The sequence below is a fragment of the Patiria miniata genome, unplaced genomic scaffold (genome assembly GCF_015706575.1).
Source record: "Patiria miniata isolate m_02_andy unplaced genomic scaffold, ASM1570657v1 HiC_scaffold_22, whole genome shotgun sequence".
Classification (NCBI taxonomy): Eukaryota; Metazoa; Echinodermata; class Asteroidea; order Valvatida; family Asterinidae; genus Patiria; species Patiria miniata.
In genome coordinates, this window is record NW_024037061.1 from 15,079,049 (window position 1) to 15,098,289 (window position 19,241).

General features: G+C 41.1%; 2 protein-coding genes across 2 annotated transcripts; both read right to left on the reverse strand.

The window, feature by feature from the left end:
- Positions 1 to 827: 827 nt before the first annotated feature.
- Positions 828 to 5,878, reverse strand: LOC119730572 (mucin-5AC-like). The gene is made up of 3 exons (XM_038203551.1): positions 5,600 to 5,878; positions 3,799 to 5,101; positions 828 to 3,070 (listed from the first exon to the last, which is right to left on the reverse strand). The coding sequence occupies exons 1-3, from the start codon at positions 5,684 to 5,686 to the stop codon at positions 2,823 to 2,825; spliced, it is 1,638 nt and encodes a 545-aa protein (XP_038059479.1). The 5' UTR covers positions 5,687 to 5,878; the 3' UTR covers positions 828 to 2,822.
- Positions 5,879 to 8,339: 2,461 nt separating this feature from the next.
- On the reverse strand, positions 8,340 to 16,083 carry LOC119730709 (zinc finger protein 721-like). Its single transcript, XM_038203713.1, has 3 exons — positions 15,903 to 16,083; positions 15,032 to 15,109; positions 8,340 to 14,037 (listed from the first exon to the last, which is right to left on the reverse strand). Exon 3 carries the CDS (start codon positions 13,431 to 13,433, stop codon positions 9,594 to 9,596), a length of 3,840 nt encoding a protein of 1,279 aa, XP_038059641.1. The 5' UTR covers positions 13,434 to 14,037; positions 15,032 to 15,109; positions 15,903 to 16,083; the 3' UTR covers positions 8,340 to 9,593.
- Between the last annotated feature and the right edge of the window lie 3,158 nt (positions 16,084 to 19,241).

Sequence of the window (19,241 nt, forward strand, 5' to 3'; positions counted from 1 at the left end):
TTTTACCCGTGTTAAAGAGTGTCGGTCCTATTGTACAAGCCGTGTTAAAATCTTGTTTAGTGTAAAAGGGGTTTACAAAGTCTCTGTGTTGGACCTTGGTCCAACACAGAGACTTTGAATAGTTGCAGTGTAATGTATGATGAGCATTGTTATCACTGTTTTCAATGTTGATATGAAATAAATTGAACTGAAGTTACTGAACTGAACTGAACTGAATAGTGTGATAGGCCCGAATACACTGTCCATCAAACTGGGTATACCGCCAGAGAATTTAACAGTAACACGTCGGCATATTTGCTGCAGCTGTCGAGCTTTTCAATGAACCACATGTTTCGTCTCACTTTCTCTTTGTATTTTTTGCATTGATAAATATCGATGCATAATTCATACAAAGAACATGCGGACGTGTACATACACATGAAAGTTACTCAGAGTCCAATCCACCTGTTACAAACGGACAAAGCAATTGTGGAATTAATCTCTACATTCCATGTTCAAACTGGGCCTCCGTTTATGGCCTTGCTGAAATGAACATCATGCACATGTATACAAACAACATTTAAAAAAAATACTTTATTCATAACTGTAGTCTCTAGGAACCGCCCTGAATCCGTCAAAATTCGCCACTGCGCACGAATCCAATTAGTGCTGCGAAGTTTTGAATATTTCACCGTTTGATTTTTCTTACTCGGACTTGATAGAATACATGTATATGAATATTCGAAATGCCATTATTCAGTTTTACAATGCGCGAGTCTGAACTGGCTGTTCATTCGCTTGTCGGCAATTTTAGGAAGAGGTTACTAAAACAAAGAATATCATTTTTCGAGGTAGTGGAATGGCTGATATTTGACAGAATTTAAAGAAGACAGTTGAGCTAAATATTCCCCATGAAAGCTCTCCAAAAAAAATTCTTTCTGTGCTCCTTTGGTTTGTTCCACATTTTTTGCATTCCGGTTTTATGCACTTTCCCTTTATTTTGTTTTCTCTGCTTCTGCATTGCTAATGTACAACACAATTATGTTTGGCAAGTAGCCAACACAAATTTTAATTTCATGAGATTTGCTGAATAAAGAATTTGCAAGTTAGATGTGCTGGAGTTTGGCACACTGTATTTGTTATCACATTTTGCATTGTGTACATACATGTATGCACAAATTTACATGTATATTAGTCCAAACACGTACAAGACCGTTCAGCAAGAATCTTTTGTCATAAATAAGCTCGATCGGATCTCGGAAACTGCAGGAAAACGAATTCGTGTTCATGCGTGAGTCACGTGATTGTGCCGTGTTATTTCTGGAAGGAGTAGTGTTTTGAGCAAAACAAAATCAGGTTTTTGATCCCGGTGACCATGATGTCCCATGATGACCCATGATGACCTTTGACCCTGGTTGGGTCATTTGACATGTTCGGGCTATGCTACTGATACTTTTGACAAAGTTTGGTTGAAATCGGTCAAAATATGTAAGAGCAATAAGACAATGTCAACGTTTGTTACTAGCTAGAGAGACATGATGAATTGTTGCGCTGGTTACCTCCAGCTAAAAATAAATGACAACTTTCATTGATAGACTTAATAGTATAATACACATGAATTGCAATTTCAGGGCTATTTTAGTTGGACAGATTTGCACAGGTTAAGTGGGATGGGTGTCTTCTGTGTAACGATGCACATTTTGTCAAAATGGACATTTTGCAGATCTCTGAAAGTTTAAAACCTTACTTTCAATCACTGATAGACTTAATAGTATAATACACATGAATTGCAATTTCAGGGCTATTTTAGTTGGACAGATTTGCACAGGTTAAGTGGGATGGGTGTCTTCTGTGTAACGATGCACATTTTATCAAAATGGACATTTTGCAGATCTCTGAAAGTTTAAAACCTTACTTTCAATCACTGATAGACTTAATAGTATAATACACATGAATTGCAATTTCAGGGCTATTTTAGTTGGACAGATTTGCACAGGTTAAGTGGGATGGGTGTCTTCTGTGTAACGATGCACATTTTGTCAAAATGGACATTTTGCAGATCTCTGAAAGTTTAAAACCTTACTTTCAATCACAAACATTTTTGGCTGTGATTTAACGATTTATTTATAAAAAAAACCCCAGAAATTCACAATAATGGAAAATAAATTAAGTTAACCCTGTGTTCGAATACTCATTTGATCAAGAGGGGAAATTATAATTAAGTGCATTATATTTTTCAAAAGTCATGGAAGTTCTACTTGCCATGACAATCATGATTGTCACAGACAAATTTTTCAATTAAGCACACACACGTTTGTTTTACATGTATACCTAGTGTGAACATTCCTTTGTTTTTTCGTGTAGTTAAGAAAAACCAGTTTTTCTCAAACTGTGAAAACTCTTTCAACCTAAAAATTTTTTCTATGATTCCCTTTAGTGTTTCTCTTCATTTTGCTACGGATAAACCTAACCCAAAAATGCCTCTAAACTAAAGCTGTTTTCCAGACAGGGGAAAACCTTGTGTGGACGTGGGCAAGTCCACACAACGTCGCCGCTACCTGGTTTATGTGGACATCTTTTGTTCGGAAGTCCACACAGTGAATGTAATGCTTGTCCACACAAACACGCCTTAAAAAAAGCTTTTTGAAACCCCCAACCCCCCCCCCCCCTCCACAATATAAAAATATATTCACAAAGGCACTTTCTGTGAAGACGCTTCTTTCAAAGCAATTTTGAAAGGAGGCCGCTTCCGTTATTTTTTCAAAAAGCGCGGACGAGATACTATTATACTCGGCCTTAATTTACTTGGACTCACTTGTGTGCTGTATTCACATTCACAACGATCATACATTATGTTCCGTTGTCCGTGGTCCCCACTCTCTCGTAAATTCCTCCTCGTCCTCGTTTTCGTCAGCCACCAGTAGAGGGAGCCTGTCGTACCTGTGTGGGTACTGGTTACCGGCTCTGCCGTTAGTGCTCCTTGTGCTGCTGCCGTTGTGTTGCCTGGTATCCTGCTTGCTCAGTGATGACGATGTCGATAGCGGGGAGTTGGTCAGGTTCTTGATGTGTCGCAACTTCATTTTCAGAAAATCTGTTGGCATGGTGGGAAAATGGCGTATAGTCAAACGACTTGTAAGACCCAAACACTTGAGCAAATGTTTTATGTTTCTGTGACGTTATGTACATGTACATTAGGATATATCATTTGTCATTTGTGTATATTTTACTTTTGAAGCAACAAAAGTGCTAAAAATTTAAAGATGGGTACTTAACAACTAACCTGATGAACTTTTAGTTCTGTGAATGCTGTACATTCTAAGAAAACAATATTCGAAGATCTCGGTTTCAATTCAAATTGAATTGCGCCAAAAATAAGTGCCTGGGATGGGTTCTCACTTAGTCAATTGCAGCTACGCGATGCCTAACACTAACCTAACGAATAAGAGCAACCGCACACCAATACATAAAATTAAAAACCAACTACATTTACAAACGGAAATTTCCAAAAATACGTCTTACGACGCATCGTTGGAAATGGCCTTCTTTCATTGCTTTCTTCAAAATGACAGCTTGCCAGAGAGAATAATTTGACAAGGACTTTTAAGTCCCACTACTATCTTTAAACCAAGTAAGTTTTCAAACAATACGTGTAATTACGTCAGTTTCTTTTTGGATCGCTGCAATGATGGACAGTAGCTTTAAATGATTCTGTAGCCAGAAATGAAGCTAAAGCTGAGGATGAACAGGGTTTGGAAAACATTTTGACTAGTTTCTTATAATATATCTCCTACATCTGATCGTCATTTTTCATATTTGTACCTTTGATATCTGTTTTGCTTTTGCGTGATGGGCTAGCCTGTGCATGGCAGCTGACGTCACTGATTGGGTTGGACATGTGGTTACGCTTTCTCCAGAGTCCCGTATACAGCACGGCGACCGTCAAGATCAGCAGTATAGTCAGAAGGCTACCGCAGGCCCAGTAAGCATCGTCCGTCCACTGATTGAGTGGTATAACGGCCGAATCGCAGTTTCCGTTTGCGCAATCGCCATCCGGGGTCCTCTCTTTGACATCCTGGACTTTGGACTCCGGTAAGGTGCTGGTTGCGTTTGTTGGCCACGGTGATGTAGGCAAAGAAATCAAAGATGCTGTCGTATGAGACACCGTAGTGATATGTTTGGTTGACAGTTTATTTTTAGGTCTGGAAGTAGGTGCTGATGGTTTGATGACTGGCGGTTCGGGCTGTTTTGTTGACGTTCTTGGCGTCGAGATGGGCTGTCTGTTTGCAGCAGTGCTTACAAAAGTGGCTTGACTAGTGACCTGGACTTGCTCTTTCGTAGAGTGCATGGAAGTTGGGACTGGAAGAGGGTTCAATGTTGTCACTGTTGTTAAGACTCCTTGATCCGAAGAAGTGGTTTGGTCAGAGGGTTTGGGCGCTGCCTCTGGTGCCTCTGTCGAGGTTTCTGGAGGCACTGGAGATAAACTCTGAGGTGGCAGCGAATTGAAAGTTGGCCTGTTGTTATTGGCTGCAGAGGTTGTCGCTGACAGAACATTTTGAGTGGTGATTCTTGACTGCTCATTGCCGTTCTGCTTCACTGTGGAAGGACTTGGATTGGAAGTAGTTTTAGTGACTTTGTCAGTGGATTCATTTGCAATCATTGATGTGGTAACACCAACTTCTCTTCTCATCCTATTTGTGTTCCTTGTCTTCCCAAGATACAGCTTGGGTGTTTTTTTGCTAACAACACCGTGCCCGTTTGTTCTCTGAACTAAACTTTCTACATCTGTTTCTCCTTGCTTGCTAGGAAAGGTATCCCTCCGCAGAGCTCTCAGAGATCTACCTTCAACGGGTATTTGTCCTTTTCTAAGTAAATGCAGTGCTTCTGCAACTGACGTTTTCTTTGAGGTTGATCCATATTCACCAAATACTGATTTATTTGGGTTCGCTTCTCCTGGCTTTGGACGGTTGTTTTCTTCAACGTTGCTTTCAGCTTCTGTGGACGGATTCGCTTTTGCACTGGTATCAATCCCTATGGAACCAGCGGGAATTGTGTTTAAGTCGGAACGTTCTTCCACCATTGCAACCAATGACCTTCTTGTTTCTGGCGACCTTTGATCTTTGACCTGAAAGATAACAGATATGGGAAGAAATTTGTAAGTGAAAAAGTGCAAAGCACCGGTAGTATAACACCCTCTTCCTGAGATTTGACCCTGGCCTGGCAAAGGAACACCCGGATCCAATTTCATGGCTCTGCTTACGTTACATACAGTCAAATGGTCAAGTCAGAATAGGCCTATTGCATTTATTCCAACCTAGTCCGAGTAACTAGGACTCTGCGGATCGTTTTTTAACATTTGGACATGGACATGGTCGGGCGATAGTATTGCCCGACCATGTCCAAATGTTAAAAAAGCGATCCGTAGAGTCCTAGTCAGCTAGTTACTCGGACTAATTCCAACCTAAATAACCACATTAAATAACCACATTAAAAGTTATAAAACTTTTTTCCAACTTGTCCAACAAACAACATTTTTTTGTTAGTGCTTTAAGGCCTAGCTAGTTAGTCCAATTTGCATTATTTGTCATGTTTGTGTAGTTAATTGTCATGACAGTTTTCCTACCTGATTTGTAATGCGTGCTGTTTCAACCAAGCACATCGCCACAGCCAGTAACAGTTTCAGTCGGAACCAACAACGATTTCGTTCCATTTTTGGTAACACCGTAACACCAAACAAAATGTTGTCAAGAAAAAGCCATCAATAAGCGCAGCCTATATCCGTTTCCACGACAGTTATTTACAGTGTTACGTAAACATGATGCAGTCATTTATCAGTTTATGAACTGTTTATTTTTTGTTGGTACTTCCGTCACGTACGTACGTCCGTGTGTCCATTATTTTGGGCTTGCATCGCTTAGGAAGAACACCGCCCTCTCTTGATAGATGGCGCTATTATGATCGCAATACGCCTTCAACATGTAAATGACGATTACATTAAGGGTGCAACAGTGCAATAAAATTCCCATAGACACCAGTGCTAATGCCCATGCTTCAGAATTCTTTTTAAAAAAATACTCAGAACTCTCACAGGTATTTTAGCTGCACAGTAAAATGATGATCAACATGCCATCTTTCATTTTCTTTTCATTTTTTTTGGTGGGTTGACCATTGACTTTTCGAGGAATTCTTACTCAAAGAAGATGACCCCAATTTTTCTTTAAACGGAAAAGTAGCCATCTTGAAAAAGGATCCCTCCACAACTTGGCAAAATAATGCCACTTTCGAGCCCAATTGCATCCAAAATGCTCAGAATTGGAAGCCCCAAGTCCGGGCCAGAGGTTCATTGCCATATCTCATCAATTCCCAAATGTTGTGGCTCTCAGACTCCCTAATATAGAATATTCAAGTTGAGGGTGTAACTTTTATTCATGAGCTCGGCGGATGGGTTAAAGCATATTATTTACAAGCTGCCCTCATTTTCTCCGGAGGAGACCATTCATGCCATCAAAATTATGTATGAAGATACAAGTGCTGTTGTTCTCACTCCCGAAGGTGAATCTGATTCGTTCTCCGTCAACACTGGAGTTCTTCAGGGTGATCCTCTCGCCCCCTACCTATTCATCATAGTTCTGGATTATGCCCGGCGGACGGCATTAAATGTCACCGATGGTCTCACTCTCTCACGCCGAAGGAGTAGTACACACCCTGCCCAATACCTATCCGACCTAGATTATGCAGATGACACTAGTCTGCTTGCTGACACCCTCCTTGATGCCAAATCTCTCCTCCATAAAGTAGAAGCTTGCTGCAAGTCCGTTCCATGGTCTCTCTCTTAATGCAAAGAAGATTAAGTACATGGTCATCAACCCATCTACCTCTGACGACGTCACTGCACTGGATGACAGTAAGCTCGATAAAGTTGATGACTTCAAGTATCTGGGCTCCTACACCAACACAGCTTATGACGCGCGTCAAGTGTAGAAAAGCTCAAGCTTGATCTGCTCTGTTCTCACGGACACATTTACCTAGGTAGATCTGTCCCCCTCCCTGGTAAATACAATGTATGTCCCCCTACCCAACGTTGAAAGTGTCCCCCTGGTAAATGTGTCCCCGTGCATGCATGCGGTGATACGAGTCGTGTTCGTGAGCGCGCGCATCGCTGCAAGTACATGCTGCAAGATTTGTGGCAGCGTTTATCGCATGTGTATAAAACTATATTGTGTATCCATCTACACGAAGGAAATTCAACCAATGAGAAATTTCGTTACGCGCTACGATAGGAACGCAGACCAATCCAAGTAGTCGTTATATTAATGAGGCATCCACCGTAGAATAGGGCTACTGTAGTGCACGACCTTGCTGTAATTTCACCGTACTCCGAGTCCGAGCCGATCGAAACATAATTGTTTACATTTAACAAAGAGACCAAAAAGTTAATTTTATTCATCTTCATGAAGGGCAGACTAAATAGTAAAAAATGTATAGCTTGTATGAATTCATTAAAACAATAATTATAGGGAATTACTGGCCTTCTGCGCTGCAAAACTAGGGGTACAAAAAAACCTGGAGGGGACAGAATTACCTGAAGGGGGACAGAATTAGCGGGCCGGGGAGGACACTTTTAACGGGGGACAGAATTACCGTCCACACCGTGCCTAGGGCGGAGTAGGGCCTACGAACAATGGTATCTTATCAAGGGCCTACGAAACACTTAATCCGGGCCTGGTGAGTGCGAAGCCTACACGGCGTGGGTTTCGGGGCCCGCTGAAGGGCCCCGAGAAAAAATGGATTCTAGACGCTCTGTCGTGCGATCTGAGGCAATTTCTGATCACTTTAACCAATATTTGTTTTAGCAAAAGATCATCATTTTATCATCATTTTCGAGTTTGGAGTCATTGAATCAGCTATTCTGAGCTATAGAATCAAAATGCAAAATGTAGGTTACAATTTTTTATACTTGGGGACAAAAATAGTCGGGGGCGTTAATATGTCCCCGCCCCCATCCATTGACGCATATGGTTGGCACCTCGCTTTACACAACATACTTCGTATATTGTATTTGTAGCTAGAGCCTACAGTTATGACACCTACATGATGTACATTGCACAGCGTCAGTTGGTGAAATAGAAAATTCTGAGAGAGACCCTAAAACTGTTTAAAAACGTTTTAGAAAACTGTTCTCTGCGTGAGTGCGTGTTGGTAGGCCTATATGTGTTTTATGGCACACAGCGGTTTTTTCGTAGCCCCACGAATTTTTCGTAGGCCCGAACTTAGGCACTGTGCCTATAATCCGGGCCTGTATATATCCATTGTACCATTTTGAAGAAAAGCAAAGCACACATGCTAAAGAAAACCACTCTGACTACGGTTCCATGGTTCAACAAATTTATTGAAATCGTGTACTGATGTGAAGCATGCAGTGCAGTAGAAAATACTAGTCATGGTGACAGACACACTTGAAGATATTGACACATTTAAGAAAAAAAACCAATTCCGTGTGCAGACTGGAAAATGAGCCACTGAATTTATGGCATAACTCCTCACCACAGCCACAGCTACCATTTTAAGTCTTTTTGTCGCTATGTTCTTTTTGCCACAAACAAATGGTGAACTTGGGTCCAGATCATTCGGAATCACCCTGTACAACCCAGTGTAAGTGTGAATGGTATGCCTCACCTATACCCATTAGCGATTGGACCCAGGCCTAAGGTGGAGATTTCGGAACCATTTCACACTACCAAGAACGCAACACGGCTCCTACAGGGGTCCAGTGCACTACACAGGTAAAATCCAGGCCTGGTCATGAACAGAGTTGAGAAGCTCTACCCTGGGTAAAAAAATCCCCAATCTACAGCTGACCCCGTATACAACCCGGTCTTTAGTGTGAACAGTATGCCTCACCTACCCGTGTTTGATGCGACCCAGTTACATGTACATTGGACCCCTGTAGACTTTTACATAGGTAGGCAAAATCACTGTCCAAAAATCACCAGTTTACTCTGTCACAGGTTCATGTACTATCCATATATTAAGCATCTACCTTATTAGGCCATCAGCCTCGTCCAAAATTTTGGCCACCGGTATCAAATGAGGGAAATAATCGCCATGGGGATTTTTGGCGAGGTATACACCTCAAGAGTCAGAAAATAAGTGGTAGCATTGCAGCGGTGGCAGCTTTTTGAGGGTTATCAACTTTTTTTTCTTCAAAATGTCTATAAAAATGCTTGTTACCACTCTAGGGGCGGTGTACCTTGCGCATGTGCACACTAATCATTTATGCCCTGATTTGATACTGACCAAACCCCCAGGCTGATGGCCTTTATGTTATCATTTGTTTGAATGGTTTTATATAAGAAATATATTATAATTAACAATTAAACGCAACAAAAATGTACTAAAAAAATACTACAAAGCTTTGCAAGTTAATGCTCACAGTTATATCAAAAAATGTACCCCAGTTTGAACCATTCTGTTTCCTTATTAGAAAAAATGTCAGAAAAGGCTTTACCACAGGTCTCACGAAAATGCATAGCTTCGTCACTAGTACCCTCTGACGCATATTAGCGACTTTGACTAGCAAAGACTTCGCAACTGATCTCACAAACAAATGGTGTCTATCAATTGTGGTGCACCTTGATATGTGTTTGAAGACTACATCGTCGAGAAAAGGCTTTACCACAGGTCTCACAAACAAATGGTTTCTCACCTGTATGAACCCTCTTGTGGTGGCATAGATCACTTCGTCGAGAAAAGGCTTTACCACAGAACTCACAAATAAATGGTTTCTCACCACTGTGCACCCTGATATGTGCTTTAAGGTGACTTAGCTGAGAAAAAGCTTTACCACAGGTCTCACAACCAAATGGTTTCTCACCAGTGTGCACCCTCTCATGCTTACATAGACTCCTTTTAAAAGAAAAGGCTTTACCACAGGTCTCACAAACAAATGGTTTCTCACCTGTATGAACCCTCTTATGTGATCTTAAATTACTGTGAGAAGAATGGGCTTTACCACAGGTCTCACAAACAAATGGTTTCTCACCAGTGTGGACCCTTTCGTGTTCACAAAGTATCCTTTTAGAAGAAAGGGCTTTACTACAGGTCCCACAAACAAATGGTTTTTCACCTGTATGAACCCTCTCATGTACGCGTAGATTACTTTTATCAGAAAAGGCTTTACCACAGGTCTCACAAACAAATGGCTTCTCACCGGTATGATCATGAACCTTCTTATGTTTTGGTAGGTAACTTTGAGAAGAAAAGGCTCTACCACAGGTCTCACAAACAAATGGTTTCTCATCTGTATGATTAACCTTCTCAAATGATTTCTCACCACTGTGCAACCTGATATGTGCGTTAAGATGACCACAGGTCTCGCAAACAGGTTTGTCATCTGTATGAACCTTCTCATGTATGCGTAGATAACCTTTAGTAGTTAAGGCTTTACCACAGGTCTCACAAACAAACGGTTTTTCACCGGTATGATCATGAACCTTCTTATGTTTTCGAAGATAACTTTGAGAAGAAAAGGCTCTACCACAGGTCTCACAAACAAATGGTTTCTCACCAGCGTGCACCCTTATATGTGCGTTAAGATGACTTAGCTGAGAAAAGCCTTTACCACAGGTCTCACAACCAAATGGTTTCTCACCAGAATGATCATGAACCTTCTTATGTTTTTGTAGATGACTTTGAGAAGAAAAGGCTCTACCACAGGTCTCACAAACAAATGGTTTCTCACCAGTGTGCACCCTCAAATGTGCGTTAAGATGACTTAGCTGAGAAAAGCCTTTACCACAAGTCTCACAACCAAATGGTTTCCCACCAGTGTGGACCCTCTCATGCCGACATAGACTCCTTTTAAAAGAAAAGGCTTTACCACAGGTCTCACAAACAAATGGTTTCTCACCTGTATGAACCCTCTCATGTGATCTTAAATTACTGTGAGAAGAATGAGCTTTACCGCAGATCTCACAAACAAATGGTTTCTCACCAGTGTGGATCCTCTCATGTTCACATAGTCTCCTTTTAGAAGAAAAGGCTTTACCACAGGTCCCACAAACAAATGGTTTCTCACCTGTATGAACCCTCTCATGTACCCGTAGATCACTTTTACCAGAAAAGGCTTTACCACAGGTCTCACAAACAAACGGTTTCTCATCTGTATGATGAACCTTCTCATGTACACGTAGATAACTTTCAGAAAAAAAGGCTTCACCACAGGTCTCACAAACAAATGGTTTCTCACCAGTGTGCACCCTCTCATGTAAGCGTAGTTGACTTTGAGTAGAAAAGCCTTTACCACAGGTCTCACAAACAGGTTTGTCATCTGTATGAACCTTCTCATGTATGCGTAGATAACCTTTAGTAGTTGAGGCTTTACCACAGGTCTCACAAACAAATGGTTTCTCACCGGTATGATCATGAACCTTCTTATGTTTTCGAAGATAACTTTGAGAAGAAAAGGCTCTACCACAGGTCTCACAAACAAATGGTTTCTCACCAGTGTGCACCCTCATATGTGCATTAAGATGACTTAGCTGAGAAAAGCCTTTACCACAGGTCTCACAACCAAATGGTTTCACACCAGTGTGGACCCTCTCATGCTTACATAGACTCCTTTTAAAAGAAAAGGCTTTACCACAGGTCTCACAAACAAATGGTTTCTCACCTGTATGAACCCTCTCATGTGATCTTAAATTACTGTGAGAAGAATGAGCTTTACCACAGATCTCACAAACAAATGGTTTCTCACCAGTGTGGATCCTCTCGTGTTCACATAGTCTCCTTTTAGAAGAAAAGGCTTTACCACAGGTCCCACAAACAAATGGTTTCTCACCTGTATGAACCCTCTCATGTACCCGTAGATCACTTTTACCAGAAAAGGCTTTACCACAGGTCTCACAAACAAACGGTTTCTCATCTGTATGATGAACCTTCTCAAGTACACGTAGATAACTTTCAGAAGAAAAGGCTTTACCACAAGTCTCACAAACAAATGGTTTCTCACCAGTGTGCACCCTCTCATGTAAGCGTAGTTGACTTTGAGTAGAAAAGCCTTTACCACAGGTCTCACAAACAGGTTTGTCATCTGTATGAACCTTCTCATGTATGCGTAGATAACCTTTAGTAGTTGAGGCTTTACCACAGGTCTCACAAACAAATGGTTTCTCATCGGTATGATCATGAACTTTCTTATGTTTTCGTAGATAACTTTGAGAAGAAAAGGCTCTACCACAGGTCTCACAAACAAATGGTTTCTCACCAGTGTGCACCCTCATATGTGCGTTAAGATGACTTAGCTGAGAAAAGCCTTTACCACAAGTCTCACAACCAAATGGTTTCACACCAGTGTGGACCCTCTCATGCTTACATAGACTCCTTTTAAAAGAAAAGGCTTTACCACAGGTCTCACAAACAAATGGTTTCTCACCTGTATGAACCCTCTCATGTGATCTTAAATTACTGTGAGAAGAATGGGCTTTACCACAGGTCTCACAAACAAATGGTTTCTCACCAGTGTGGATCCTCTCATGTTCACATAGTCTCCTCTTAGAAGAAAAGGCTTTACCACAGGACCCACAAACAAATGGTTTCTCACCTGTATGAACCCTCTCATGTACGCGTAGATCACTTTTACCAGAAAAGGCTTTACCACAGGTCTCACAAACAAACGGTTTCTCATCTGTATGATGAACCTTCTCATGTACACATAGATAACTTTCAGAAGAAAAGGCTTTACCACAGGTCTCACAAACAAATGGTTTCTCACCAGTGTGCATCCTCTCATGTAAGCGTAGTTGACTTTGAGTAGAAAAGCCTTTACCACAGGTCTCACAAACAGGTTTCTCACCTGTATGAACCCTCTCATGAACGCGTAGATTACTTTTATCAGAAAAAGCTTTACCACAGGTCTCACAAACAAATGGTTTCTCACCAGTATGATCATGAACCTTCTTATGTTTGCGTAGATAACTTTGAGAAGAAAAGGCTCTACCACAGGTCTCACAAACAAATGGTTTCTCACCAGTGTGCACCCTGATATGTGCTTTAAGATGACTTAGCTGAGAAAAGGCTTTACCACAAGTCTCACAACCAAATGGTTTCTCACCAGTGTGGACCCTCTCATGCTTACATAGACTCCTTTTAAAAGAAAAGGCTTTACCACAGGTCTCACAAACAAATGGTTTCTCACCTGTATGAACCCTCTCATGTGATCTTAAATTACTGTGAGAAGAATGGGCTTTACCACAGGTCTCACAAACAAATGGTTTCTCACCAGTGTGGACCCTTTCATGTTCACATAGACTCCTTTTAGAAGAAAAGGCTTTACCACAGGTCCCACAAACAAATGGTTTCTCACCTGTATGAACCCTCTCATGTACGCCTAGATCACTTTTACCAGAAAAGGCTTTACCACAGGTCTCACAAACAAATGGTTTCGCATTTGTGTTCATCTCGACTGTTTAGGCTACCTACAGAAATGACTTTACTACACGTTCCATAAACATACGCTTTCTCTTCAGTATGCGGGGTGTCATGTAAATTGTAAATGGCTTTACCACAGGCCTTACATAAAACAAATTGTTTTTTATCAATCATGGACTCTCCTGTTACTTTCATAGATTATGTTGCTCAAGACAAGTACTTGGTTCTCAAAACAAACGGTTTTCGTCCACTATGTGCCCTCTCGTGTACGTGTAGATTCCCTAGAAAAGGCTATACCACAGGTCTAACAAGGAGACAGTCTCTAACTATAGTATGGTATGGATCCTCTGGCAACAGTTCAGCTTAAAGCTTGATGAGGTTTTTTGCAGAGAAAACAAACAAATATCTTTACTTTGTGTCCATTTTCTAAAGCTGTTATCTTGATGGCCGATAGTTGCATCAACTATATTACAACTATCTGTCTTTTCTCAGCAGGCTGTATGAGGATTATGGCAGCTTCATCACACAGGCTGGATGCTAATCTTCACGAGGTCTGGGAGCAATTGGATCTGATTCTTCAGGTTCCACAAAGGAAAGCACTTTTTAGTCGGTGTTGTCACAGAACAGGAATCTCTGAGATCAGAAAAAATAATAAAAAGGGAGGGGGTGGGGAGGCTGCATTATCAGCTAAAAACATATCTAGCCATAAAGTCTGCGTTGTACTTTGCAAAATAAATTTATCTTTACACAGATGTTACATTGATTTCATTTGTGCCATTTGATTTCAAGTGCTTTTGTGAAACTTTATTTATGTAATTATTTTACATCGTCAAATTTTATATTGATTTTATTTTTTGAATACCATCAATCTAGTTATTTTCATGATGCATTCAGTTCCTCATCTATAGACTTCACTTATGGGGAAAATATGTTATTGATGAGAATCATTTCAACTGAAGTAAAACCAAAATGCTATACCGTGCATTAGCAAGACCTCATCATGACCATTCTGACATAAAAACTTTGACCTAATGTGCATAAGAAGTGAGAGTTCTGAGAATGATTTTGTCTTTGTTGCATTGAAGATATAAGATTTTAGGCTTTGCATGGTGGAGTATCAGTATCGTTTCGATTTGCAGAACTCCATCGACATCATCGTCAGGAGACTGACGATGACCAGAGCAGGCTAGTCGAAACGTTGACACCAAAGACAAGTTCTTTTAGAACTTGAAGCAGGACTGTTCTTATCAGAACTAAACTACTTAGCGAAAGGTAATAAGCAGGACAAGTTCCTTTCAGAACTAAATATCTACTGAGCAGTAGTTATAACTACATGGTGTTATCGCAAATCGAAACGATACCTTGAAGACAAATTTAAGAAACATAAGTAGAACACTTTGGAATGAAGGAGGCTGTGATAAGATTTAATGGAAACTGTCAAGGTTACTGAGAAGGGGTAAACCTAAGGCTAACATCGTGCTAACTGAAATTGTACAGGTTCAACTGCTCTACTTAAAGACGTGGGATAGAAAACTGGAATGCACTCCCCTGAAGGCAAACATCAGTCCTACTACCATGACTACCGAATGTCAAAGATTACGGAATGATCACACAGGCTGAATGTTACCTTCTAGAAATCTCCTTGATGCATTCGGAATCAGCTGATTCCATGACAGAACGGGACTTGGTTGTACTGTGTTACCACCTTGAGAATGCAATAAAAACACACACCAAACTAAAAGAACACATTCAGTTGACAGGCTACAAAAATGCTAGTCTATGTATTACGCGCGAACAGATGCGATCAATCGAGCGCGCACCTCCATGCGCCCGACCTTTCGGCCCAAAATGCAATAGGCTTCTTAAAAATACCAAGAACAATCCACAAACCAAATTAACAAGTATTTTTCAAGATCTCAAGATTTGTCCGGACAAAAACACCCACCAACCCACGGAAGGGCAAGGCGGAAACAGTGCCCCTTTCGGACTCGCCACGGTGCACATCAACGTGTCACACGCTCTGTATCATGTTACGCGATATGGGGCCGGTTGTTGCTGCATGACAAAACACTGAATTCGAATTGACTAATCAAACCATCCAGTCCTGATTTGGGAATGAAATGACGTCAGGATTTAATAAAGTCGACTCCGATTGGCTGGCGCTCAGCCTGCATAAATTTGCATCTCAGGAGATATCAGACGTTATACAGGATTTCGCTCCGTGGACAAAATACTGGTTTACCACATCAATCATGGAATCATTGCATTTCCGATAAAATGGACTCCTGATGACAAACTGAAAGAAAGTTAAGTAGGGACACTTTGAAATGTAGAAGGCTGTGATGGGGTTTAATTGAAACCCTCAAGTTACTAAAGGGGTTTGATGAAGGCTAAGATCTTGCTAACTGCTTCAGCAGAGGTGAAGAGGCCATGATGTGAAATTGTGCAGGTCTAGGTTCCAGGGTTTTACTTAGACATTATTGGTTTAGTCAACGTACGTGTGATGGATTACTGGAATGCACTCCCCTGTGTAAGGCAAACATCAGTCCAACTACTGCATGTCAAAGATTATGGAACCATCACACAGGCTGGATGTTACCTTCTTTTGAACTAGAAGTCTCTCCTTGATTGATTCAGAATCATCTGATTCCACACAGAATAAGAGGTAGTTTTCAGGGTTGATACCTGGAGAATGCAATGGAAACACAAACACATTAAAGACATACGTACATGTATAGTACGTGGAGTACTGTGGCCTCGTGGTTAAGGGCACTTATTCGTGGTCTGTGGGTAAAGCTGCAGTTTGTGGGTTCGAGTCCTGGCGGGGTCATGGTGTGTGTGCCCTTGGGCAAGGCACTTTGTCACTCATTGCTTCTCTCCACCCAGGAGTAAATGGGTACCTGTGAGGGCAGAGATGGTATTGTGTTAATTAGCTTCCTTGCGCTTAACAGGCTGCATCGAGCTGTATACTCCCTAGGGAGCTGAGATAGTATTTGGAATGTTTCATGTGCCCAATGGGCAGGGTCATAATGATGTAGCGCCTTGAGCACCAGTCCTGGTGGATACGTGCGCTTTATAAATATCCACTATTATTATTATTATTATTATAGACACACTGATTCACTTCGTCAGAAGTATTTCCATACCTGGACATCACTTGACACCCTGTGCACAAACCCTATGAGACTGGTCTGAACAATTTAAAGGGTTTTCTCAGTAAATGCTTCAATATTTTCCCAACTAAATTTGACTTTTTAGCCTTTAGGTCATGTTATCGCTTTCTGATGGCTGATAATTAGTGATGTCCATGTACATGTATGGAATTCTTCCCACTTCATGTGTTCCAAAATGCATTTGATGTGTACTTTCATTATCCTTGAGTCACCATAATCAGCACAGGTAACTCTTGCAATGCATGCGCCCGTGTCCAACGCAAATTGAATGCGAGTGCGTCGAAATAGGACCACGTTATTTTAGGGGGTCTGATGACGATATGACTTCACTGTTTCCCAGCAAGGTAAGCAAACATGTAGGCCTAGCCTACCGGTCACTCCGGCACCTGCCAACTCGGCACCAACTTAGCACCTTGCCAGCTCGGCACCCACCAACTCGGCACCTGTACATGGTAATATGCTGTACAAAAACCAACTCGGCACACAGCCGACTCAGCACCTGACCAGCTCGGCACCTCTGATAATAATAGGAAAGAATGTATGTATAGACTATACACAGAGGTATTTCCTAGCTACTATAAACGTGACAAACTGGATGCTCCACAAAGCAGAGCACCAGGCATACAGGGCACTTTGACGTTTCCCCCGGCCCCGACTTTGCCCATGTAGGCCTAGTGATGCAAAACCTCTTTCTTGACAAAAAAATGTTGTAGTTCTCACAACACGAGTGAAAGTCCGACAGTCATAATGAAATCCCGATGCTGATCGGCTGCTAAAATAATAAATAAAATATTTTTTTTGTTATCAGCCAATCAGTATTGAGCTTTCATTGCATCTAGCTTTAACATTTGCCATCTTGTTTTTTTAGTCTGTTTTCTGGTTGTCGTCGTTGTCTTGTACCCATTAATTTCCCTCACATACCTCATAACATAAATCAAAGCCCTGCCCTCTTTCCACAAAATTAAACCTGCTGACAGTGATATTCAAGATGGTCATGATGGTGTCATTGGCAACTGTTCAGATGTGTCAAGAAATATCAGAATGTCTCTTTTGAGTGCCATTTGATAGATACTTCTGAAATCAGTAGACGGAGAGAAGCCTTCTGATTTCAGAAGTAGCACTTGGATATTTTGCCGGCGACCGGTAATCCCGGCAAGCTAACGTTTACTAAAGGTTTGCCGGTGGCTATCCCTATCAACAGAGGGCGCTGTACTCTCTAAGACAGGGCTGAATTATGAGATATAGGCCTTTCTTTTGTTTGTAAACATTGGCGCCATTTTGTATGGGCTGCCATAAGCGCATAAATTGAAGCCGTGGTTGGCAACATATTTTTCCAAAAAAGTCCTCATAACGCCATCAACACATAGTAAACTAAAAAGGCATACCTAGGCCTATGTTGGAATTATTTTGTAGCTTTGTTGAAAATGTTGTATTTTCAAGTATCAAATAAATATTTTGGTGCTCTATAATAACTCTTCTTCATTTTTACAGTGTTGGACCTTCCATAGTTTTGCAGGCCGTGGTTAGCAAAAATGCCGTTTGCCAACCAAGCGCGGAAAGGTCTATATTAAATTACCGCTAACGATTGTGAATATAACTTATATAAAGTTATAAGCAACCGGAAAATGTCACCGGAAAATGTTAAAGTACAAAGAAACAGTAACTGCGCATGTTCAGTGCATATCCGGCAAGCTAACGTTTACTAAAGGTTTGCCGTCTCCGGCTAAATATCCACTGCCTTAGTACCGGAAATTGGGCGCAAATTCAGCCGAGTGTTCCTACATGTTAAACCGTCATGAACGCCCACTTGAACAAATCCTGGCCTGGGGAAAAAAACACATTAAAAATTAAAGAATTTCTTTTGAAGTTGATAAATTCTGAGAAATCATTTTTATCTCCCCTCACATACCCAACTACAAGTTTGTCAGAAAATTATTGTCTTACTTTTGCCGAGTTTTGGGCGTATTTTAAAAGCGTTCACCACTCTACAGACAGCGTGGTGGCCGTGCACTTCCTTTTTATACAGTGACCGATTTGGTAGAATACCGCCCTCTCATGATAGCTGGCGCATTATATATATATTTTTTAAATGGAAAAAGCAAAAACTCACGTGCGCGGACCCATTCAAGCCCCATTGAAAACAGTGTAAAATCAAAAAAGTTCAGGGCCAAATATAACATGCAAGCTGACATCACTGGGGTTTCTCAAACAAAAATTCAATTATTGTCTTGTCCTTCATCTTTCCTATTTCTTTTCAATTTTTGGTTGGTGAGTCAATTACATTTTTAAATATTCACACCATGCGCCAAACTCACCTCCCGAAAAGTGATACAGTACTTCCCAAGCTTGCACATGGAGCAATTTTACAAGGCGCATCCCTTCACTTTCTAAGGACCTATTTTTCAACCGTAATTTGATCAACTCTGCCTCAGATGGAAGTTCCAAAACCAGGGAGTTGACCCCCGGCTATATATTTACACCATTCCACCATTATTTAATAAAGCCAAATGGTCTCCTTTCTCAAAAAAAAAACATTGTGCGGGGTGCACTAATTTAATGTAATCCGGTACAGATACTCACTTTTCAATAAATATTAGAGCGCGCTTCAAAACATCACCCTGCACGTACGTCCGGCCTGGTACTTACTGAAAGATAACTAGTTTG

Excerpts from the sequence above, each read along its gene's own strand:
- LOC119730572 (XM_038203551.1), bottom strand. The coding sequence starts at position 5,686 with ATGGAACGAAATCGTTGTTGGTTCCGACTGAAACTGTTACTGGCTGTG. Across the intron at positions 5,102-5,599 it reads CAGCACGCATTACAAATCAG|GTCAAAGATCAAAGGTCGCC; the intron begins GTAGGAAAACTG and ends GTTATCTTTCAG. Across the intron at positions 3,071-3,798 it reads AAGCAAAACAGATATCAAAG|ATTTTCTGAAAATGAAGTTG; the intron begins GTACAAATATGA and ends CCATGCCAACAG.
- LOC119730709 (XM_038203713.1), bottom strand. The coding sequence starts at position 13,433 with ATGAACACAAATGCGAAACCATTTGTTTGTGAGACCTGTGGTAAAGCC.